The 25,281-nt window shown below is 49.1% G+C and overlaps 1 protein-coding gene across 3 annotated transcripts; it reads left to right on the forward strand.

The window, feature by feature from the left end:
- The first annotated feature begins 1,791 nt into the window (after positions 1-1,791).
- Positions 1,792-20,095, forward strand: LYRM9 (LYR motif containing 9). 3 transcript variants are annotated; one of them, XR_006785425.1, is made up of 5 exons: positions 1,792-1,870; positions 13,546-13,688; positions 15,393-15,485; positions 16,350-16,453; positions 16,556-20,095. XR_006785425.1 is itself a non-coding variant. In XM_045837144.1 (4 exons), exons 2-4 carry the CDS (start codon positions 13,563-13,565, stop codon positions 16,365-16,367), a joined length of 237 nt encoding a protein of 78 aa, XP_045693100.1. In that variant the 5' UTR covers positions 1,792-1,870; positions 13,546-13,562; the 3' UTR covers positions 16,368-20,095. The 3 variants fall into 3 exon arrangements, 2 of the variants coding, with proteins under 2 accessions (XP_045693100.1, XP_045693101.1); XM_045837144.1 differs by having other exon boundaries at positions 16,350-20,095; XM_045837145.1 differs by having other exon boundaries at positions 1,853-1,907; positions 16,350-20,095.
- Positions 20,096-25,281: the final 5,186 nt, after the last annotated feature.

A 25,281-nucleotide genomic window follows, 5' to 3' on the forward strand; every position in this document is an offset into this window, starting at 1 on the left:
GAAAGGAGGGGGAGAGAGAGAGAGAGAGAAACATCAATGTGCGGTTGCTGGGGGTCATGGCCTGCAACCCAGGAATGTACCCTGACTGGGAATCGAACCTGCAACACTTTGGTTCACAGCTCGTGCTCAATCCACTGAGCTATGCCAGCCAGGCCTAAATTTTTAAAACATGTAATAACTGACTATTAAGTCAGGGGCACTGACCTCTTTTGCCTTAGATGGTCAAAAAAGAAAGAAAGAAAAGAGAGACAACAGCCACAATAGCTGTCCAGCGAATGAATCAAAATTATATCTATTTTTTTTCTGCCAGATCAGCAAAAAAGGTAATGTATTTTTTGGTGTGTTGCAGAATTTTAGTAATTAGTTTATGTGTGCCATGAGATAAAAAAGGTTGAAAACAGTTGTGTTAGAACAATGTTTCTGCTGCAGGAACACAGCAATCTGGGAACAAAAGGGAAATGAGGCCAAAGAATGAACTGTGACATTTTTTCAAAATATTAAGTGATTCTAATGCTGAAAACAGAAATGGATGTTGATACTGCAGATGGTTCCTAGTAAGGACTTTAAAAGCTTAATGATTTATTGATTGAATCTGCACTAATGATGTGCCCCTGAATATGCATGTGTAAATAAGAGGGCTTGTTATGAAAGTTCAATCATATCTTTCAGATATATTTGGTCCATATGGAAAATACATATTGAAAATAAATTCAAGGGTTGAGGCAATGATCTGAATGTTTCAGCAGCAGAACCCCCACCTGATGTGGAGGAAGGCTAGTGTGTCAGGTGAAGGGAGAGAAAACTCTACAGGGAGTGAGGGAAAAACAAAAGGGAGGAAAGCCTAACTCCCCCTTTCCCTGCCTGCTTCTCTTATCCCAAAAGGAGAAAAATAGATTCCCAGGTGCGCTGGGGAGCAATATTTTCCCTGAAAAAAAGAAGAAAGAAAAAAAGTTGTCTTGCTAAATCAGCTACTCACGGAGTCTGTCTGTGTAAGGAAATCAGCCTTTTCATTACAAATAGGTTTAAAAAGCCTTAGAGAGGAGAGACGTGAACAGAAGCAATATTATCCACTAACAACCTAACTCCCTCTTAGACATCAGCTGAGAGAACACCAGCAGCAGCATTGAACAGGGGGTTTGTCTGAAGATAAAGACTCATCTTTATTTCTTTCAGGATATAAAACTTGTATTTAAATCAATTCAGAGAAGCACTTAAGCTTAAACATTAGACAGCGGGGAGAGCCTATTTAATAAAACAGCATATTTCATTTTCAACGAATGATAGTGGCAGTAGCTCTGAGTTTAAATTTTGTATTCTTTTCCTCAATTATAATTATAGGATGGGTCTGAAAGGAAGCATGCCTATTACTGTCATATTTATTCTTTTGACAGGTGTTATAAGACTGTGAGTTGATGAAATGACTCAAAATGCAGATTCCCATCCAAATATAATTCCTGTCATCAATACTAGTGTTTTAGGAAAGTCCTCTAGCAAGCTTTTTCACAGATCTTGAACACTCCCAGTATTTTAGCAGCAATCCATATTCGGGAATATGGGGGACAGCCTGCCTTCAAGGCTTATGTCCGAGGTAGCAACAGCCAGAAGGAAGCGTGGGTGCTAGCGTAAGAAGGCTGTCAGTGGAACAGCTTTCTTTTTCAACTGGATAGGGTCCGATTAGGGAAGGGGCACCCACTAGAAACGGCGTATTTCGTTCCCCTATAAACAGACCCCGAGTTCCTCGCGCGGCCGACAGAGGGCGCTCGGCGCACAGTGACCAGGCGGGGGCGGTGCTGAGCTGATCCGGAGACGCAGGCGCACTTGTGGCCTCGCGTCCGCCGCGTCCGGGGTTGACGTTTCCCAGTGGAGGCGGGTGAGCCGCGCTGCTTCGGCGGAGGGCGGGGGCACGGGTGGGTGTGCAGGGCTCGGTCTCGCAGGGTGACGGGCGGGCTGGGGATGTGAAGCCTCGGGCGTCCTCGGCTCTGCGTGGCCCGTGGAAGGCCTAGCGATTCGTCCAACCCCTGGCCTTCTTCCGTGTCTCTGGAGAGCTGGGTTCCCCCGAGCGCTATTCTCGGATGCTCCAGGCCTGTAGCAGGCCTCTCCCGGGCGGCTCGGAGCTGCGGAGAAGACCCAGGTCTATGGGGGTGCCACAGGGAGCCCAGGGATCTCCAGGCGTCTCCGCGATGCTCGGCTGCCAGGCCCACTAGTAAAATATTCATTGTCTGGCGCACACTCGGTGGTCGGCCTCGATTTCCCCTTTTTAACAAGATATGGCTCCTGCATGGTCCATCTGCCTGGAGCACCTCGTGAGCGAGCTTACCCGGAGTAACCTTCACATTTTGATGTATGCTTCTGAATAACAGATCAAATCACTCAGTGGCTGAGATCCCTTAGCTCTTAAGACTAATCTTTTATTTCGTTTGCTTTTGCATAGCATACAATTCACCCATTTAAAGTGCACAATTGAATGTCTTTTGGTCCGTTCACACATTTGAGCATCATCCAGCACTATAATCAACTTTAGAACATTTTCATTACCCTCCCCCCAAAGAAACCCCCCCTTTAGTTGTCACCATCACAATCTCCCATCCCTTCCAGCCCCAGTAAGCACTAAGCTATTTTGGGTCTATGGATTTGCCTACTCCGCACATTTCTCATAAATGGAATCATACATTTGGTACTTTGTGACTCGCTTCTTTCACTTAGTGTAACGTTTTCAAGGTTCACCCATGTTGTAGCGTGTATCATTTCTTTTCAATTATAAAATAATATTCCATTGTATGAAGGTACCCTGTTGTATTTATCTGTCAGTTGATGGGCTGTAGGACTAATTTGAACTCCTCACCACCTACCAGACCCTTCTGAATCTGACCTCACCTTCCTAGACAGTATCCTCTTTGCTCTTGCTCTCCCTCCCTGCCTCTGGGGGCTCCTGTGGGCATGGCAGTCCCTCCCTCCCTTAGGCCTGCATGTGGGTTGCGGGCTGCTCTCTCTGCCTTCACCACCCCTCCATGTTCACCTTCCTCCAGCCAGATCCTCCTCTTCCTCCCGACCTCAGATTAAATGTCCCTCTCTTAAGAAAACTTCTCTGACCCTTGGCTGGATGAGGGACCCCATGAGCCAGTCTCCAGGACCTGAATTCCACTTTTAGCATTTAGTTATAGTTGAATAAGTGGTTTTTGTTATCTCCGCTTGTTAAGTGCAAGTTCTATGGGGTCAGGGGCTGTCTTGTTTTTTTCTGCATCTGTGGCACCTAGCACCTTGTTGGTGCTCAGCGATTAGTATTTTAACACATGTGCTCATGGGTTCCTACTGTATGTCAGGCACTTTACTAGAGATACAGCTAGATAAACTCCCTGCTCTTATAGAGCTTACCTTCCGTGGGGGAATACAAACAGAAGCAACTATAATTTGGGTAGTGAAGAGTGTCATGAAGGTAAATAGGAGGAACCATAGTGTGGTCAAGGAAGCCCTCTTCAGTGAGACTTGGATACATAGAGGGGCAGATGGTGTGGCCCATGTGGGCAGCCTGAAAGAATGCTTGGGTATATGGGGACCAGCAAAGAGGCTGGGTGGAGGTGGGGAGAAGAAAAGGATAAACCAGGAGCTTTCAGCTCAAGGGTCCTCTCACACACGCCCTGGGTGTGTGTAGAAAGAGCTTGAGTTAGGAAGGCCGAGATGTGGGTACAAAGCCCAGCTGTGGCTCTCACCTAGTTCTGTGTATCCTTGAGCCTCAGTTTTTTTCTCTCTGCAATGTGGGAGGAGCAGGGTTGTAGATGAGGTCATCCCTGTGAAGTCCCTCCCCCAGTGTTTGACACCTGGTAGGCATACAAATAGTAGTCCTCTTCTTTTGCCCTCAAACCAGCGCGATGTGCTGTGGCCGGTGTGCGGGAGGCCATTGGCACAGAGCGCTCTAACATGAGCAGTGATTCAGTTTAGGTTGCTGGTTGCTTCAGTCTGAGACAAACATGTTTGCCTTTTGCACAGTTTTTCTGATTTGCTTTGGCTAGAATAGCTCCCCATGTGTATTTGAAACCAGTAATGGCCCAGGGCAGTTTGGGCTGTCAGATATAACTTGACACCTTAGCCTTGAGATAGCAAGGTGTGATAGAAAAAGCTGAGGATTCAGACCCAAAGAACCTGAGTTTGAGACGTGGCTCTGCCACTCACTGGCTTTGTGACTTCAGGATAGTCACTTTCCTCCTGGCTTTCGTTTCCTTTCTGGTAAGAGGGAATCAATCAACACATTTATTGGGTTTTTGTTATGTTCTGAGCACTGTTAACTGTGGAGGGGTATCTAATGCAATGTGAGTTCTACACTCCAGAAAGTTACAGTCTGCAAGGAACATGGCCAGGTAGAGTAGGAAAGGGTAAGATGTTTGTTCAGGCACCTAATGTGTACCAACCCCTGTGCTAGGCACTTTACTTAGGTTCTCTTTCTTGGTCTTTACAACCCCTCTCCACATGAGGCGCATTTTCTGTTCTCCAGGACACAGAGCAGGAGGCAGAAGTCCCAAGCAAGTTGCTCAGGATCGCATAGCTAGTAAATGGAAGAGGTAGGCTCCTAAGCCAGGTTTATTTGTTTGTATTTTGTTTTATTTTTTAAAAATATTTAATTATTTATCTTTAGACAGAGGGGAAGGGAGGGAGAGAGGGAGAGGAACATTAATGTCTGGTTGCCTCTCGTGCACCCCCTTCTGGGGACCTGGTTTGCAATCCAGGCATGTGTCCTGACTGGGAATTGAACTGGCGACCCTTTGGTTCACAAGCCGGCCGGTGCTCAATCCACTTAGCCACACCAGCCCAGGCTTTTTCTTTCTTTTAAAAAGAATTTTTATTGGTTTTAGAGAGAGAGAGGAAGGGAGAGAAAGGGAGGGGGTATCAATTTGTTGTTCCATGTATTTATTTATTCATTGGTTGTTTCTTGTATGTGCCCTGACCAGAGATCAAACCTGCAACCTTGGTGTATTGGGATGATGCTCTAACCAACTGAGCTACCCAGCCAGGGCACAAACCAGGATTGTTTGTGCTCAAACCTGCCCTATGCTTTTCCGTCACATTGTTACACAGATGGTTATAGCACAGTATGATGTGACCCCATTACAGGAGTGTGGGCAGCATGGAGGAGCTAACATAGGCACTGGATCTTTAAGGATAAAGTGGAATTCTTGAGGTAGGTAAAGAATTTAAGGTAGTGGGACAAAGAGGTATTGAAAAGCACATTTCAGAGATGTTATTAACAATAACAATGAACAGTTAGTAAGCACACAGTGAGTGCCAGGCACTGTGCTGAGTGGTTCAGGAGCGTTACTTAACCCTCACAGTGATTCTGGGCAGGAAATACTATTAGTGGCCCCGCTGACAGATGTGCAGCAAACTCTGAGATGGACGTTAAGAAACTTGCTCAAGGTCCCACAAATGACAAGTAGCGGAGCCAGAATTTGAACCCAGACTGTCTGATCCTAAAGTTCATGAACTTAACCTCCAAGTTCAGAGTGTTACTAAAATGCAGGACGTGTGGTAAGGGCCGCAAGAGATGAGTTCGATGAGAGAAGCTGAACCAGATTTTGGGAGGCCACGCGTAAGGAGTGCTCCACCGGGGGTTTTGGAGAAGGGGAGTGACAGGGTGTGTTCTTCAGGATGTGTCTTTGGGTGGCACTGTGGGGGTTGGACTGGAAGGAGAGAGACTGACTGGGAGGGATTGGGACAGTGTGAAGGAGACATGGGAACCACGGTGGTGCTCGGGGATGAGGTGGGTGGGTTTGGGGATGGTGGAGGGGTGAGGGACATGGAGGGTGTGCCCTGAGGGCCTAGACCATGTAGCAGAGGGACCAGGGAGTACGGATAGCCGCCCCATTCCTTGCTTGGGGGAATGTGCATGTGCAGGCTGGAGCCCTGGAGTCGGGGGGAGTAGATCCTCTTCGGTCCCATATTGTGACTTTCCTCATCGAGAAGAATAATTGCATATTTAAACAATGGCCTATGCAGGCTTAATTTAGCTTGTATTGGTGCTCAGTAGGGCATAATTTCTGGTTATGTTTCTGTAGTTTCATTCCATTCTCTCTCTTTCTTTAAATATAGGATGCCCCCCATCCCTAGCTTTATGTTTAGGTGCCCTCTGTCAGGGCACAGGCGAGGGAAAGAGACAGTGGGGCTAAATGGGGCCATAGGCCTGTTTCTCAGCATCTGTGCCATTGCTACCACTGGCTCCCAGGAATTCCTTTGTGGCTTTATTTTCACTCTTTTCCTTTATTCTGTTGTATTCTCTTTTGGGTATCCTAAGAGCTTTTTAAGCAAATCCTTAGCCCCTCCTTTTCTTTGTGTAATTTACATCAGCCTTGTGACTTTTTTTCATTCTGTATTCAGGGGGAAGTTATAGACAGTGCTCCTTGGGTTTTTGAAAAGCATGAAGAAAGTTGTAATGAAGAAAGTTGGAAAATAAGTGCCGAATAACAGAGCAATCAGGTGCTTTCGTGGCTGCTTGGCCGGGGTCCTGAGCGAGTCCCCCGGGGGGGCGGGGCAGGTTCTCTGTGAGGTCTTCAGCCTGCTCTGGGCAGCGCTGTGTGGGTGGTTCCAAAGGGACACGGCAGGTGGTGCTAGAGGCAGGCCAGGGCATGGACTTCAGAATCAAATGGACCTGAGCACGTCCTAGCCGTGTGGCCTCTCAGAGCCCCAGTTCCCTCACCTATAGAATGGGTACTGATAGCACCGTGTAAGGCCATTGTGAGGACACATGACAGATAACACATGTAAAGCTTTCACTATCTACCTGGCACGTGGTAGCTAGTAAGACATGCCATCAGCTTTGCAGGAGGTTCGGGACAGGGCTGCTCAGTGACACATCAGGCCTTTTGTCTTTGGTCCCAGGGCTGAGTCCAGAGCCACACACGTGTTAGATGCTCTGAATGACCTTGTATGGGTGACTGACACAGCCTGCTGGGGTTAGTCTCGCTCTCATTGAACCCCATTAGGACCTGGTGTGTGACCGTCTGTGCTTTCGTTGTGCTGCATGGAGCTGAACGGGATATCAGACAGCATCAGGTGCCCCGGAGATTGTGGCAGACCCCAGGCACTCTGGACTGACCTGGCAAAATCCCAGGTGGGGAAGGAGACTTAAGCCTCGTTCATGGAAAACAAAAAAAGAACCGATCATGGAGGAAAAGATGCCTTTGAGCTGAATGCCAGGGTTGCGGAAGGGCCCAGACAGAGAGTGCTGTCCGAGTGGCATTCCTTGGATTCCCGGTGGAGGAGGTGGCGTTGCCACCTGAGCTCCAGTGCCCATGGAGCTGGTCAGAACACAGCACACTGTGGCTTTAAGGGTGAGATCAATCGTGAGGGGGAGGGGTGTGTCCAGAGTGGGTTGGAGAAGCGTTCAGAGAGGCATCATAGCACCTGCGAGGTAGTTATCCTGGAATATAAATGACTGGAGGGCTGGGGTCCTCGACTTTGAATAAGGAAAGACTAGACTTGGTCAGCAGAGACTTTTGCCCAGATGGCAGAGCTCAGAACAATAAGTAGAATTTTGCAGAGCAGATTTGAGCTCAGAAACAAAAGGATTTTCTGACACCCTGGGCTGCCAAGGATGTGGAGGGAGAGATTTCTCTTACACCGGGTGGGGGAAGGTGGTTTTCAGCTCCGCGGTGTTCCGGTTTGGAAAGACTGCCTACTTTGGACTATTTTTCTCTTCACTCAGTTAACACCTTTTACTGAGAGCCCACTAGGAGCCAAGCCATGCTACCTTAGGTGTTTTTATACCTTTCTAATCCACGAAAGGCTGAATGACCTGGACTCAGTTCTGATTCAGGAAAAAGCTAAATGAACTTCACCTGATCTTTTATGTGATTTAAAAGAAAAAAAGCTGTATTTTTTTTCTTTGAGGTGTCCAGAGCTAACTGAATCAGTGGACTCCACAAACTCCCCCGGTCTCACGTTGCAGCGGAGGCTTCTTGGAACAAGCCCTTTAATTCTGGATAGAAGCATTAAAAGGGCATCACAACATATTGTTTCCCCCCTACGCTGCCTTTGCAGGGGTGGAGAAGGCCTGGGGAGAGAGACCTCACTTTAGGGAGCTGCTGCCCTGAGCAGGTGTGAGTTCTCCTCTTCAATGCTCACGTCACTCTTACCGTGACTTGGCGCCCACGTGCTTTCACTGGTCCACTCAGTCTTCAGGGGACAGGAGGACGGCTTCTAAGTTGTCGGGGAGAGGGAGGACTCACTATGACACCCCTCTATCAAGTGACCACTATGTGCCAGGGACCATAGCAGTAGCTAAGTGACAGAGGAGACAGAGGGCAGGAAGAGGGCAGAGTGCGTGGGGACTTGGTTACAGATGGGCCAGAGACTGGCGGCTGCCTGGGGAAGGCCTAGAACACCATTCCCCTCCTGCCGGCACACAAAGGTGTGCGTCATATATACCAACGACCCAGAGTTTGTTCTGTGGGCGCCACTGAAAGCCATCTAGCAAGGCTCTCAGAGATGAATTTTGTTTCTAGGGGCTCATTCTGGCTGAGCATAGGGAAGGACTGAAAGGACACACGTCAGAAGGGTATTGGATTCACCCAGGAGAGCAGCCCTGAGAGTGCAGCGGAGCCTAGGAAAAGGAAGGGCCCCTTTCCTCCGAGAACTCAGGGAGGCTGCAGCTCTGAGAGTTCACACCCCAGCGCTGCCACTCCCCAGTTCTGCATCCCGGCCTCAGTCTTCACGGCTGCAACGTGGGGGCAGTGCTTTTGGTCAGAGGATTGTTGTAAAAGGTGCCCAGCACCATGCTTAGTGTGCCAGTGTGCCCGTCCGCTCTCAGGTGGGGATGCGTTTCATGGTGGGGAGACTTGAGGATATTCCTGTCTGATGGCCTCTCCAGACTGAGGTGTCGCTTGCCGGTTGGTTGCAGGGAGGCTGAGGACACGGGAACAGGCTTGGGGTGGGTGGGCGGGAGGGGGAGGGCGCTGTGAGGGCGGAGGCCGTCACTTCACAGTGGGCAGGAGCGTGGATCCGTCTCAGGCACATTTGGGTCCCCAGGACCTGAAGGCAGGAAGAAGGTTGAGCTGTTGTTTGCTTTCTCAGGTGTGGGGGACTGGTCAGATTTGGAGGTTGATCGGTCGGCAAGCATTTACGGAGGAGGCCCCCGTGTGTGGGACATCAAGGGAACGGAGGGGAGGGATCTGACAGCGCTGGCCCTCCTGGAGCTTGGTCTGGCGGGGGAGATGGAGGGGCGAACTGGAGCGCGGGGCCATCCTGCTGTGACCTAAGCAGGTGCAACAAGCAGTGGGCACACAAGCGAGGGGGGGAGTCTAGTTCTGTGTGGCGCAAGAGGAGGCAGGAAGATACAACCAGAGAGAAATGTACTGGGAGCGTGTTAGGAGCTCCCAGAATCAAGGGAGGAGGCTGGGGAACCATGCAGGAATCTAGATGTTTCCAGAAGGCCAGGCAGCGGGAACTTTAAGGACAGTTCAGAGCAGGAGGAGGCTGATCAGACACGCTACTGAGGGGGCGCATGAACTCATTTTCAGGCTCTGTGTAACACTGTTCAAGAACCCAGTGCTCAATTGGCCTGGCATGAGTCTAATGCTCTTCTTGTGGCTGGGTGAGATGGAGCTGCTGGTGACAGTTTCAGCAGGCCAAACTCCAGGGGAAGAAGTCACCTCTTAAAAAGAAGTTAGGGTTTGTATGCGGGGGCGGGGGGGGGAGTGTCATTAGGAAGAACCACGAATGCCAACTGCAGGGTGAGTCAGAGTCCAGTTGCGGGATGGGGCCAGTGTTCTAGGCTGCACCTGCCATGGCCTCTGGAACCAGACTTCCTGGGTGGAAATCGAGATTCTGCACTCATAGCTGTGTGGCCTCAGGCAAATTTCCGGCCTTCTTGTTGCCTCTGTTTTGGTATTGGTAAAAGGAGAGCATAATGGTACCCTCTTGAAACGTTATTGTGAGGATTAAAATCAGTTAATTTATGTGCATTGTTTAGAATAGGGCCTATCACATGACAACTGTTCAGTAAGGGAGCTGTAGTAGTAATGGTAAGTGGTTGTAGTTGTTGTGTGGTTGTGTGGTTGTTGTCATTAAAGGAACTATATAGGTGGCGCGTCGGCGTGCCTGGCAGGTGGAGGAGTGATGGGGGATGTTGGGAGGGGAGTAGATCGGGAGACAGGGAGACCTGCTGGGAACTCCTGGGGTTGTCCACGTGAGCTGTGATAAAAGCCTTAACCAAGGGTGTGCCGTGGGAACAGAGAGGAGGGGATAGATTTGAGGGGGCATTTAGAGGTAGGATTCGATAGGGTTTAGAGACTGCTGACATGGGGATTGAGGGAGAAGGAAAAGGCTGGGTCGGCTCTGTAATGGGTGGGGTTTGGTTGCCTGGGACGATGGCAGAACCTTCCCAGTGGCAGGGAGCCCAAGTGGAGAGGTTAAGGTCAAGTACAAGGTGCAGGATATGCAAAGTGAGTGTTCCAGGGCCACAGTGTTTGACTACAATGATATTATTAGTTTTAGCAATGATATTATGTTGTGAAGTTCATTGCCCCTTAAATAATAGCAAACCCACACTTTAAATTAAATTAAAACATGTTTCGTTTGATTCTTCTGAGCAGACCCACACATGCATTCTCTGCTAGTTATTACTGAGAATGACTAAGAATTATAATTGAGCTGAAAATAATCTCCCGCCCATACTTGCTGGTTGGTTTCTAAGTATTGCTTGGGCTTAAAGTAATGAAACAAAGTTGTGCTCTTTCCAAATGTTAATTTTGAAGACAGCAGCTGGTAGCCATCTGGTACACCATTAGCATTTTACAATATTTGATTAGCACTCTATATAGTTTGGGGAAGCCTGCCAGTGGAATCTGCCCATCAGATTGGGGGCTTCAGTGGTATGTCCTCTCCGGGGCCACTTGAAAGTCTTTGCCCCATTGGATGGGGTTCCCCTCAGTGTGTTGGGCTGAAGCGCGGCTAGTCAGACTGGCAGGTTGATATTGGGGGCACCAGGACCTTGGGACCCCTGCCCAGTTTGCACCCTTCCTTAGAGCTGAGCCCCTCAGCTCGTTGTGCAGGAGGAATTTGGGAGATTGAGATTTTCCGATTAGTTCAGACGCTTTTGGTTGCAAGCGATGAAACAAACCCAAGCTGCTTTGGCAACTGGGATTGTCTTGGATCATTGAGAAGTCTAGGGGTGGGACTGCCTTCAGGTGTATGGTCTTAGAGCTCAGACGAGTTCTTCAGACTTAGGTTTTGCTCAGATTCCCAGCTCTGCCTTCTGCTGTGGCTTCAGTCTCAGGCTTCCAGGGGAGGCAAGATGGCTTCCCTGAGAGAGAACAAGTCCTCTCCGTACGTACGTATCAGGTCTAGACAGAAAGAACTGAGTCCTTTCCAGTCACTCCTGCAGAGGTGTTGAGATTCACTCAGGTCCCATCATGTGCCCATCTGTGAACTAATCCCTGTGACCCCTGGATGCGGGCCTCTGATTGGTCAGGCTTGGAGTGGGGCTCCACCCAGACCTTGTGGGCTGAGACCTGGCCAAGAGCAGATCACCAGCTGCACATCCGGGGCTGTTACCAGAAGGGAGGATGGGTGGTGGGGGGCAGATAACCACCTGCCCACCCCAGGGTCAGAGCTAGAGCCCAGAATACCATGAGCAATTGGCAAACTTAGCTGTGGAGACAGACATTTATTGTTGCCAGGAAGATAACATGCTGCAAAAGGAGGGAAGGAGCCTCTGAAATTAATGCTGTTCAGTGTGTTTCTTTTCTTAGTTTCAGGACCTCTGATAGATTTAGAATTCCGGTTCTTCCTTTTTTTATTTTTGAGGGAGAGGGGTTGTTTTTTTATTTTTATTTTCAAATGTTACTTTAAAACTAAGGCCAGTCACTTAATCTTGGTCTTTTGGCTCCTTCATTTGGAACATAGTGAGCTTCTCTGTCACAGAGGGGAAATCTGTACAGAAAAGATAGCAGATTCCATTCAGTCCAGTTCAATAAACAGGGCACCAAGCGCTGGGGCCTGGGCCAGGCTCCACAGGCCTGGCAGCGGATGAATCCCTGGCAGCGTGGGAAGCACTGTGTCAGCTCCATAAACAGGGCACTGCCGGCCCCCGGGAAGGACAGTCAGGAAGGGCTTCCCAGAGGAAGTGACAATGAGCTGGACCTGTAAGGATAAACATGAGTTCCTCACATGGAGAGCAGAAGGGTGTGCCATGCCCAGGGAGCTGCATGCGCAAAGGCACCGAGAGGTGGCTTACTTGCCGTTTTGGGGGCTGGGAGAAGGTCTTCGTGGCCGACTGTGGGATGAGCCCAGGCATCGGTCCGGAGGAGACTGGGAAGTGACAGGCTGGAAGCAGGGACACCAGGGAAGATGCCGTGGCAGAGGTCCTTGTGGGAGCCCACAGGGCAGTGAGCATAAAGGAGGAGACAGTTATGGACTGGGAGATACTTACTGGAACCTTAACAGATCCTTATGTTCTAGAATCTACTGTTGGGAAAAAGTACCTGTGCTCTTAATTGAGTTTCCTACTTTGAAAAATAGGGGGCCAGATCAGAGTTGCGCGTTCTTTGGAAAGAGCCATTATAAATATGAAGCATGCAAGTATGGGTTCTGCAGACACATGGGAGTACATGACATACGATTCTTCTATGTAAAACTCAGGGAAACGCAAACTCATCTGTAGTGACAGAGAGCAGAGGTTGCTTTGGGGCGGCAGGGTGGCGAGGGCAGGAGGGAGGGGTCACAGTGACTCAAGGACACGTGGGGTGGAGATGTTCACTCTAGTGATTGTGATGATGGTTTCTTAGTTGTGTATGTATGTCAACACTTACCAAATTGTACACTTTAAATATGTGATTGTATGTTAACCACATTGAAATCAAGCTTTAAAAATTAAAAAAAAAATCTGGGCTCTGGAACCCATCTGGGTTCACATCACAGCTCTATCCTTACCAGCCGTGTGACCTTGGGCAGGTTGTCAGACCTCTCTGCGCTGATTTTTTTCATGTGTGCATTAATCACATGTAAAGCATATAGGACAGAACAAAAGTTCATTATTATTCCTGTTTATAACGCACAGTAAAATGAAATCGTGCAGAGCGCTCCAGGGTTGTGTTTCTCAGACATTAACGTCCATGTGAATCTCCTGGGCATCCGATTACAGTGCGGGTTCTGTCTAGTCAGTCCGGGGTGGGGCTTGAGACTCTACATTTCTAACACGCTTTCAGATGATGTGGATGCTATTGGCTGCGCTTTGAGTAGCGAGGTTCGGACCTTGGGCACCCTGCCCGCTGTTGTTTGAGGTTAGATGTTTTCTCAGCAATTTTAATGCAGGCTTTTCCTGCTTGTATCCTCTGCTCTGCCTGCCAGTGATACCTCCTTACCCGCTACCTGAGGTTGGGGTCCAGAAAGAAGATGCTAGGATGAGGCTGAACATCTCACTTTTGTTCCTTGCTGGCCTGCTCTGGGCTGAGACTTCTGCAAGATTGAATGCCCAGTCCACTGCGCAGAGCACTGGAACCTGGGGGCCAGGGCTGAGAGTCACGGCCTGATGCCTGAGGAGTGACGCTCTGTGTTTTCCAGGGACAGACGGTCTGCAGATGGCCCCACTCCCGGGGGCAGAGCTGGTCCAGAGGCCCCTGCAGCTCTACCGATACCTGCTGCGCTGTTGCCGGCAGCTGCCCACCAAGGGCATGCAGGAGCATTACAAACACGCTGTCAGGCAGGTGGGAGCAGGGTGTTCTGGGGCTGGGGTTGGGGGTGCTTCCTGTAACACAGGGCCTATTATGGAGTCAGGAGCCAGGGGCAGGGGCAGGGGCAGGGGCAGGGGCAGGGGCAGGGGCAGGGGCAGGGATGGTCTTTCAGGGGGCAGTTCAGTAAGAGCCACCAGAAATCAGTGCTGGGCAGCCCAGCTCTTCCCTTGGATTTTGTTCAGGAAACAGAGGATGGATGCATCATCCGGCCCCAGCTCTGTGCCAGGCCTTGAATTAGGCAGCTGGATGGATAGTTGAAACGGTGTGGGACATATCATCATTTTGACAGGTGTTTCTGTCATCCAAGCTCACCTGAATTTAACCACGAGAAAACGTCAATAAACCCAGACCAAGGGGCCATCTACCGCACAACTGGCCTGTTCTTGTCATCACGTCAATGTCACGAAACACAAAGAAAGGCGCAAGGACCACTCTGTTTTAAAGGGGACTGAAGAGATGTGATTGCTGAATGTAACCCATGATCCCAGATTCGATCCTGAACCAGAAGAGAGCAATTATTGTAAAGGATATTATTGGGGAAATTCATGAAATTGGAACATGGGCTATAAATTAGAGAGACACAGCTGCACTGTATCAATGTTACATTTTCTGAATTCGATTACTGTGGTTGTCAAGAGAATGCCTTGTTGTTAGGAAATGCACACCTAAGTGTTGGTTAAGAGCTTGTCTGCAACTTTTAAATGCTCCTGAAACTTTTAAACAAACACAGGTAAAGAGAAGGGTGAAGCAAATGTGGCAAAATGTTAACAGTCGGTGATTCTGAAGGCAAATTGTTTTGTTCTTGGCAGCTTTTCTATAGGTTAGAAATTACTTACAAATAAAAAGTGAAAAACTAAAATGAATACACATATAATATGGAAAGTAAAAAGATAGAGGAAGCAACAGAGGGATGTGGAAATATGGAGAAGGGAGCAGGTATTGCCTGAGGGAGTCAAGGAGGACTTCCTGGAGGTGAGCACTTGAGGTGAGTGCTCCTAAAGACAGGAAGGGGGAGGTGTGCAGTCCAGAGTAACAGGGAAGAAGAGGTGTCTGTACTTTTGCAAGGCCCTGAGTGCCCTGTGTGAACCTAAACTTCAGGCTGCTTCTCCAGTGTGCACATCTTGTCAAAAGCCAGCAGCAGCCTGGGCTCTGCACTGGACCTGGCTGGATTTCCCCAGACCACCCTCTCCACAGCCCCTGCCTTCTCTACGGCTTTCCAGCATGGGCCAGGAGAAGCCCCATTCTTCCCCACTGTGAAGCCAAGCAGAAATCTCGCCCTAGTGAAAGCAGTTTCTTGGCAGGAGCAAATGAAACACAGGGATGGAAGTTTCCATTAGGCCTTCTACTGACCACCCCTTCCCTCTGCCTGATAACCTTTGGGCCCAGCCTGATTTAGGGGTAACGTGGGGCCATTCTTCCTTCTCACAACTGTCCTGTTGGCAGGAGTATGCAGTCAGTTAGACCAGGATTCAAATGCTGACATCATTGCTTAGCAGCAGGTTAAGACTTCCGAGCCTCTGTGTCCTCATCTCTAGGTGGAATCCCAGCTCTCCAGGGAGGGGTGAGTGAGATGCTGAATGTAAAGCGCCCGCAGTGTGCCTGGCCTGGGACTGGTGCTCTGGAGCTGCTGGGCCTGTGGATTTTGCCGTCATATTTTTTTTATGCTTAAACTTTCAGAGTTTCCGGGTTCATTCAGATGAAGACAATCCTGAGAGAATCCAGCAGATCATTAAAAGAGCCATTGAAGATGCCGACTGGATCATGAACAAAGTAAGCACTGGGCTCTGACACCGTGAGCTGTAATCTCCGTGGCCAACAGGGGTCGCCTCTGCTCCACCGTTGAGAATAATCCAGCTGCTCCCAGCCTCTGGGAGCCAAAATGTCCTGGATGGCAGATGCCCTTCTGATTGCATTGGTGTGTGTGTTGGAGGAGGGGGGACGCACCCTTAATTCCTAAGAGCAAATTTTTGCCTAGCGGTACTGAATACGCCGAGATGGGGCAGCAGGAAGAAGGAAGAGAGCAGTCTCACTGGAAGCAGTGGTGACAAAGCAAGAGAGAACTGTTTGGGGCAGGGGGTGGCGGGGAGGTAGTGAGCTCCCTGTCTCTGTAAGTATCCACACTGAGGCAGGGTTATTAAGGAAACATTAAAGTGTCTGTTTTGGCGGAGAAAGGGAGGGAGTCAGGAATACAGACCAGCTTGCTGGTCCTGACACTTTGGCGTTAGAAAACCTAGAGAGCTGGAACATGCCCCACTTCCTGTTCTTCTCAGTCAGAATCTGCAGATACTGGGTCCAGGATTCATTTCTTAAAACTCCGATTGGGCTAGATGGCTTCTGAGGTTCCCCCTCTACCTGAGGTGGTTTTCCCCCCAAACAAGATTCCTCTTAAATGGAACGATGGGCATGCCACTACGTTTAATTCTAACTCCCCAGTGTCTGTCTTAGCCTTCCTCCCAACCCCGTTCCCAGTAGAGAAGAAAGGGGGGAACCCGGCACCAACTAGAGATTCCACCACCTTCAAGAGGCCCCTGCAGGGGACGCCTGCGGCCTAGATGGCCACAGTTCTCAGGATGTCCCTGGTCCTCCCTCTCCCATCGCTTCCCTCACCCACTTCTAATGATCTCTGTCCTGCAGTATAAAAAACAAAACTGAGGCTCAGAGTGGAGCTGTCCTGAAGACTTCACTGCTCCTGGAACTAATCAGCAGCAGCAGTTCCGGACCATCCATCGGTCTCGTTGGTGAGAGAGCAGGAACTCAGCAGCAGAAGAAGCTGACATTTGCTCAGATGTCTCTTCTCGCCATGTTCGTGTCTCCAGTGACCTTTATCTTTGCTTTTCCAGCTGGTGTGATGTGAGATTTGGGGAGAATGTGTTTCTTCACTTTGCTGTGGAAGTGATTCATTTATTCTGGACGTCATTCTTTGAGACCCGGAGCGGGTGTCCCCTCGGATGGCAGCCTGTGTAGAGGACAGGGCATGGATTTCAGAACCAGACAGAGCTGGATTTGAATCCCAGCTCAGTGGATTTTCAAGGGTGTTGACTTTGAGCTCCGTTTCCTCCCTTGTGAGAATTAAATAAGATGAAGCCAAAGAGCCCATCACTGGACACATCCCTCTGAGGAAGCCGTCCTCCCCACTCCCTCCTCCGCTCCCGCAGTGCTCCACGCACCTCTCTCCAGCCCACTCCCCGTCGTGTCTTATTTGTCTGTGGACTTGGCCTGTCCCTGCTTGTTGCCCTCCCCACCTTCCCCTGGGCACCTGAGCCCTCACAGTCCCACTGTGCCCAGCACCCTGCCAAGCACCCGCGCTCCCAGACACTGTCCCTCCCTGCCCGGAGACGCAGAGCCCAGGTCTCTGCCTTCCTGGAGTTTACAGAGCCCCGGAGGAGTGGAGTGCAGCCTGTGTGAACCAAGAAGAAACACCAACGTGTAGCAGCGACGTGGTTAGGCTTCTGTGAACCTGCGATCTGTCTCGACTGTCCCTTCCTCCCTTTGCCACCATCTTGGAAGCAGGGGAGGGAGGAAGCCAGCAAACAGTCGTGTGGGTTCCTGTGAGCCAGAAATTGGTGGAGAAAGACAGACCTGGGTCACATCGCCATGCCACTCAAGTTGTAACTCACCTCGCCTCTTTCAGCCTGGCTTTCATCTGTCCAGCGGAGTAATGACCGTACCTGGCTCGAGGGCCAAGGAGAGGAGTAACGCATGCCGAGTACTCATCCAGCTAAACTGCTAGGGAGCCCTGCTTTGCAGGTAGAAGATGGAAGCTCAGAGAGGTTGAGCCCTTTTTCAGGGTCACAGAGCTAGTTCTCAGGGCCGGGGTTTGGGAGAGCAGTGTCCCTTGCCTGTGACTGGCTCCTGGGGGTGGTCCCATGACCTTCCATTCACTGTCAGTGCCAATCCAGGTTTGCTGACTCTCCCAGGAGGCAGGCAGTGGGTGTCCAGCCCTGGTGAGGGGTGTCCAGGAGGGCACTGGCAAGGGGGACGGCTTCGTTAATAGTGTGTTGGCAGCTCTCCGCCAGCCCCGGTGATGTCAGAGGGGACAGTGAGCACGGTCACTGGAGGCAGGCGCCCGGAAGCGCAGGTGGAGGCAACAAGGTAGGGGAGGCAGGAAACCATGGCAGGGCGCAGAGGTGGTCAGAGCCAAGAGCCGGTCTGAGGGTGGGGGGGGCACGGTGTGAAGCATGGGGGAGCCTCTCCCATCCTCAGTAGCCTTCCTGAGCTGTGTTCCCAGACTTCCACCCTCAGGCCTGCCTCGTTTGCCTGGGTGGGTGGGCTTTAAATCACCCAGGGTCGGGGCCCTTACATGCATCCAACTGAAGGCTTACGGAGTCGCCTCCAAGCAGATGAGAAGGAGACGAAGGCTCGCTCATCCACAGTCAGGCAGTGTGAGCGCCAGAGCCAGGCACCCGAGTTGAGATCCCAGGTCTATCACTCAGTAGTGACTTTGGGCGAGTTCCTTAGGTGTCACCCTCACTTTCCTCACATGCAGCTGACCGCACATCCCATGGAGTGGTGATGTTGGGGCCATGAGCACAGATAGGCAGTCAGGCAATCGCTTTCTCCCTTGTCTTTGCTTCACCCACTCATGAACCTTCTCTTTAGGCGGGCCTCTCCTCTGCTCCCTCGTGTCCACTGTACAGGCACAGTGCCCGCAGGAGGGCATCTGATGTCTGTGGTCTGCACCCTGGCTGGTGCTTGTTTGCGCTCTCACTGCCGTGCTGGCATGCGTGTCCATGGTGGAAGTTCTAGGTCAATTTGCGCAGTGATATGCAGCTGCTATCCAAGGGCGTCAGGCCTGCCCGAGGGAACCTGTCACGTCTGGAGGCCTATCCCTGGGGTAATGCTGCCTTGAGTCCTGCCACCACCAGTTGCCCCCCGGACAGAGCCTGTCCTGCTGAACACGAGTTCCTTTCTCTCCCTTGTGCTTCTGTCTTCCCGACTGGCGGAAGGACTTGAGATTCCCCCATTCAGCTCATATGGGTGGACCCGTGGTAAGGAGAAAAGACAAAAGAAGGAATTCATCTCCTTTGTCTTTAGAATAAAAATATTTTATAGATACCAAGTAGCCTATTGAGATGCCATATTTAAAAGAAAGATGGTGCCCTGGCCATGTGGGTCAGTGGGTTGCAGTGCTGTCCTGTACACCAAAAGTTTGCAGATTGAATTCCTGGTCAGGGCACAGACCTGGGTTGTGAGTTTGATCCCTGGTTGGGCATATATGGAAGGTAACTGATGTTTCTCTCTCTCTCTCTCTCTGCCCCCTTCCTCTCTCTCCAGATGGCACAGGTTCTTAAAAAGCTACATGCTTGTTTCTGACTTAAAAAGTGAACGAGCTGTTACCAGAGAGCCCTGGGCTCATATCCCGACCTGGGCACTAGCTAGTTGTGAGAACTTAGGCAAGTTACTGTACTTTCCTGAGCCTCAGTTTCCTCATCTGTAAAATGGGAGAGGTGCGGGGGTCGGGGAGGCAGTAATCCTTTCTCCACAGGGTTGTTTAGAAATAGTCACATTGTAACACAAACAGCCTGCAAGTTGAAGATCCCCTCTCCTCCTCTTCTCTTTCTTTTCTGTTGCTCCTTTCACTTATTCGTCCCCTCCCAGACCCGCTGGCCCGGTCCAAGCTTTAGGCCTGCCAGAGGGGACTCCAGGACAGAGCTCACAGCAGCCTTCCTTCATCAGCACCTGGCACCCACTCGCCACCCCCTCCCAGAGAAACGGAACTCCTGGAGGTGCGCCTGTGGGTCTCCCTTTCATCCTCCTTATCAAGCCAGGGTGATGACAGCGAGTGGGCCCGAGACCTGTACCGGTGCTGTCCCTGCCCTTTGCACTGGAATGTAGTCAGGGCTCGCTGACCACGCTCTCCGGTTGTTGCAGTCGGGGAACTCAAGACATCCTGGCCTTACCCACCTTGAGCTGCTTTCCCAATATGGCAAGTACTTTCGGGTGCTTACTTTTATACAGGGAAGCATGGAATATCAGACTATGTATTTAGTGAGAATGTGGAGGGATGTGGATATTGCATCTTAGGGGCCATTTGCTACGTCAAAGACCAATAATACAGCTTTTCAGCAAGAAGCCTAACTTAAAAAGCTCGGGAAAGGCCTCAGAGTGATGCGCCTCTGTGGGGCCACGAGACAAGCTGGTGTGGGGATGAAAGAGGGAAATCTTTCCTGGAAATGATGCCAATTGACTGGAATATTTTCATCCCACCCATGTTCCCAAAGGCCCCAAGGGCTCCTCTGTTGGGGGATCCCCATGGGGATTGTACCAGGAGTTAGGGAATCGGGCAGGGGCCAGGACTTCCTAATTGTTTTTCTCTAAATAGAGGGGAGCACCACCTGGAAGCCATTTGTTTAATAAATTAATTTTCTTTTTCTTTTTTATTTTATTTATTTATTTTTAGAGAGGGGAAGGGGAGTAGAAAGAGAGGGAGAGAAATATCAATGTGTGGTTGCCTCATGTGCCCCTTACTGGGGGCCTGGCCTGCAACCCAGGCATTTACCCTGACTGGGAATTGAACTGACAACCCTTTGGTTCACAGGCTGGCACTCAATCCGCTGAGCCATACTAGCCAGGGAAAATAATAAATTAATTGTCTAATTCATTAGTTCATTTAGCTAATGAATAATTGTTAGGCAAACTTATTTAGTTATAGGCTAGGTAAGATGTTTGCATGGTTCAAACATTCAGAAGGTACCCTGTCAAAGTCTCCGGCCCACTTCCCAGCTGCGGGTTCCCCTCTCTGGAGGGAAGTGATGCTGCTGTTAGTTGGGTCTCCTCCCGGAGGTACACTGTGCACAGAAAAGCTGTGCTCACTGTTTTCCTGAGCCTGGTTTGTTTGCCTTTTAAACTCACACACACAATAGTCACTTATAAAGTCAGCTGTGAAACTTGAATTTTTTAACTTAATAATATATCTTGGAATTCTTTTAAAAATGCATAAAAGGCTTCATTATTCTTTTTTTTTTAATGGTTCATTTTAGTCCAGTGCATGGAGGCAGCACAGTTTTTTTCAATAATCTCCTATTGGGAAAAGGGGAAGGGTTTACAGGAACAAGTATAAAGGACACATGGACAAAAACTAGGGGGGGGGTGGAAATGGGAGGGAGGTGGGGAGGGCTGGGTGGGTGGGCTGGGATGGGAGTAAAAGATAGAAAACTGTACTTGAACAACAATTAAAATAAAGTTAAAAAAATAATTTCCTATTGAGAGGCATGTGGTTGGTTTCCATTCTTCTGCTGCTGTAGACAACAGCGCAGTGAATAACCCAGTACAAATGTCACTCCACGCATGGCCGAGTCCGTCTGTACAATGAGTTCCTAGAAGGGAACTGCTGGGTGGAGGTATATACATTTGTTGCTTTACATAGAAGTTGCATCAATTTACACTTCCACCAGCAAACATGTAAGAGTGTTTTCAACATATGAACATAATTTGTTAAGTGTTTTCAACATGTGAACATGTGTACATCCATGTACACTGGGTGGCTAAAGAGGTGGAACCAGCCTTCAATGTCTTCCCTTTGCTCTTGAAGTAAGAGCAGCTCCCTGTTGGCCTTGCGTGACCCAGCCTGTGCGCTCCCTGCTCACACCAGGCTGTGCTGCCTGCCTCTCTCCTTGCCCGACTCCCTAACCGGGTGCACCCATCTCTCTTAGTTCCCCAGACATGCCAAGCTCCCTCCCCTCACAGGGTCTCTGTACACGAAGTGCCAGATGCCTAGAAGGCTCTTTCTCCCCTGTCCTCATGTAGTTACCGCTTTTTTAAAAAAGATTTATTTATTTTTAGGGAGGAAAGGGAAGGAGAGAGAGAGAGAGAGAGAGAGAGAGAGAGAGAGAGAGAGAGAGAGAGAGAGAGAGGGAGAGAAACATCAATGTGTGGTTGCTGGGGTCCATGGCCTGTAATCCAGGCATGTGCCCTGACTGAGAATCAAACCTGCGATGTTTGGTTTGCAGCCCGCACTCAATCCGCTGAGCTATGCCAGCCAGGACAGTTACTGCTTTTTATCTTCAGCTCTCAGCTCTGTCACCCATCCTCCAGGGCACCCTTGCCTCACCTCCGTGACTAATTCTCTGTGACTAGGCTACAAGCTCCCCAGCACCATACTTCTTCAAGACTCAGAAGCTATTATCCATTTCATTTCTGTAATTATTTAATGTCACTCTTTCTGGTGGTCTTTGAGCCCCATAAAGGCAGGGACCGTGTCTGTTTTTCTCTCTGTTGCATCTCTAGAGCCCAGGACTCTGCCGGCACCTAGTAGGCACTCAGTAAATGTGTCTTGTTTGATTTTATTCAGTAAGATCAACGACTGTTTGCTAGGTATCAGTTATGTATAGGAATTGCCTGGGCACCAGGGAGACATGAGTGAATAGAACAAGAAGAAATTCCTGCTCTTGGGGTGCTTAACATTCTGATAGTGGCCGGGGGAAGGAGAGTACGGTCGACAGACAGGTAAACTAGTAAATATATGTCAGATTGTGATACATGTTATCACATGTATGAAACATGTATCACATGTTATACATATTATGAAAACAAACAAAGCAGGATAAGCAGTAGCACAAGATAGGGTTGGGAGAGCCATTTTAAATAGAGTCTTCATGGAAGGGCTCTTAAATAAGGTGATCTTGGAGCAGAGACCTGGATAAAGAGAAGGAGTGAGCTCTGTGGCTATTTGGGAGGAGAGCATTTCAGACTGAGGGAATGGCAAGAACAAGGCCCAGAGGCAGGCCCATAACAGGCGTGTTAGAGCAATAGCTAGAAGACCAGTATGGCTGGAATTAGGAAGCGAGAGGAAGTGAATGATGAATGAATGAATGAATGACCCAAGACGCTGACACATGGTGGAAAAGTACAATTTACAGGGGAAAAACTCTAATGTTAAAATAGGTAAGGCTGTTCAACAAATGGTACTGGGACAAGCAGACATCTACACACAAATGACTGGACCTTGATCTGTATGAATCACCATCTACAAAATTTAATCAAAATGGATCATAAACCATAATGTGAAACCTAAAACTGTAGAACTTCTAGAAAAAAAATAAGAGAGCATCTTTGTGGTCTTGATTTAGGCAAAGGCTTTTTTAGATACAACGCCAAAAGTATGATCTGTAAAAGGCAACACTTGTAAATTGGACTTCTTTAAGGTCATAGACTCAGAAAAAATAATTGCAAGGTACATAACCGATGAATGACTTATATGCTTGTACAAAGAACTATCAAAATCTAAAAATAAGAAAGCAAACCACTCAATAGAAAGGGCAGAAGACTTGAACAGATGCTCCACCAATGAAGATACATGGGTAGCCAAAAATACAGATGGCAAGATATAAGGATAAGCACATGAAAAGATGCTCAGTATCATTAGTCGTTAGTGAAATGCAAGTTAAAACCACCACTGTTTAGAATGCCTGAAAGAAGAAGTGCTGATAACATCAGGCGAAGACTGGAATGCAGAGTAACTGGAACCCTTATACATTGCCACTGGTGGGGATGCAAAAATGCTACAGCCACTTTAGAAATGTTGGCAGTTTTTTGTAAAGTTAGCACACATCTACCCCATGACCCAGAAATCTCACTCCTGGAGAAGTGAAAACCTTACAGTCACACAAAACCTGTATGTGAATGTTTATAGCTATGTTATTTGTAATGGCCCCAAACTGTAGACAGCCTAAATGTCCCTTGATTAAAGAATACAGACAAGCTGTGGCACACCCATACAAGAAACGGACTGCTGTGCATATAGCAACATGGATGAATGTCGATGCCTTCTGCTGAGAGACAGTAGCCAGACTCAGACAGCTGCACACTCTGATTCCATTTATTTGGCGTTTTGGAAAAGGCAAAACTATAGGGGCTAGAAAATAGATCAGTGGTTGCCAAACACCTCTGAGATCAAAATCTGAGCCACATGATCTCTCTGAGCTTCTATTTCTTCATCTGTAAAATGAGGGTGATTTTTCCTACCTCCTGAGGGTGTTGTGAGCGCTTGATGCCATAATATGTAAACGAGCTAGAAAGCCCTCCGTGCTCAGGAAGTGTTCGTTTTCTCTCCCTCCCCTTCCTCTGCTTTGGGCAGGTCACTCTTACAGGTGGCTAATCTCACCTGTGAAGTGCTGATCCACTAGAGGGGCCTCACCCGCGCATTCTGGAGGCACCTTGCTTGCCCTCTGGATCCGACTGCTGCCACTGGTGTGTTTTGACTGTGACCTGAGTGGTGATTCCAGCCTGAATCCAACCTGGGGTTCAGACACGTCTGAAGACCCAGTGGGATGGCTTTCCAAAACCCTGTTTGCATGAAGGAGGGGACCTTCCTGAGACTCTGTTCTACGTAAAGAAGGCGGTGACAGCCATTGGTAAGAAGAAGCTCTTGAGAATGACTGAGGCAGGGAAAGAGGGTGGTGACTCTGAGGGCCTCTCCCTTAAATGTTTATACCTGCGTGGGCTCCCATGGACAGTTTAGACACTTCCTCTCAGAGGATGCAAGACGAAGAGGCGCTCTCTTCTTCTTCGCTCCAGAAAACCCTGCAACTTGAGTATTTCCAGGGCTCCTGGGTCTTGGCTGTGACAGGAGATGGTGGTGTCTGGTGGCCAGGGTCGTACTCTGTAACAACTCTGTGGAGAAGCTGGGACTCAGCAGGAGAGCACTCACCCAAGTGCACTCGTGAAACACTTCCCGGAAACTCTCAGAAGAACATGAGTGTAAGGAACAGGGTTAGGGAATTTTGAGCTGTTAATGGGCACCCTCTGTGTCCACAGGCTGGTAATGGGGTCTCTCTCTGCTTCTCCCTACCTTTCCTTCTGATGGTTGTCATGTCATGTCCACAGAAGGCTGTGATCCTTCTAGTGTGTGCAGGCATTTGAAAATAAGCCCAAAGTTTTTTTATAATAAAGATTGTATTTATTTATTTTTAGAGGGAGGGGAAAGGAGGGAGAAAGAAAGGAAGAGAAACATCAATGTGTGGTTGACTCTTGTGCACCCCCTACTGGGGACCTGTAACCCAGGCATATGCCCTGACTGGGAATTGAACCTGCAACCCTTTGGTTGGCAGGCCAGTGCTCAATCCACTGAGCCACACCAGCCAGGGCCCAAAGGTCTTTATTAATAGGAATTTGTCACTGGACATCCATTTAGCATCTACTGAACACACACCAAAGACATAACTCTACTACACTCTAGTGGGAGGCACCTGTCCCTGGGGTCACATCTTATTGGGGGAGGTCACACACATGAAACAACTTTACAATAATTATGGTACAGTATTATATTTGTTCTCATACAGGGTACTATGGCAATAGACTCTAGATATGGGAATTGTTTGTAACCTATATTACCTGCAACTGTTCTTTCCCTGGATGTCCACTAAAATCACCTGGAGGGAGGCGCTCAAATACTCTTGAGGTCTGGGTCCCACCTGAGGCCAACTCAGTAGGAACCTGTAGGTACAGCCCTTGTGTTGTTGATGTGTTTTAAATGCTCCCAGGTGATTTTTTTCTCATATTTTTATGGGCATTTTCCAAATAATTAAGATAAATATATAAAACAACATAAACAGGCAGACTGAAGAAC

This window comes from Phyllostomus hastatus, unplaced genomic scaffold (assembly GCF_019186645.2).
Source record: "Phyllostomus hastatus isolate PE091 unplaced genomic scaffold, TTU_PhHast_1.1 phas_contig_210, whole genome shotgun sequence".
NCBI classification, from domain to species: Eukaryota; Metazoa; Chordata; class Mammalia; order Chiroptera; family Phyllostomidae; genus Phyllostomus; species Phyllostomus hastatus.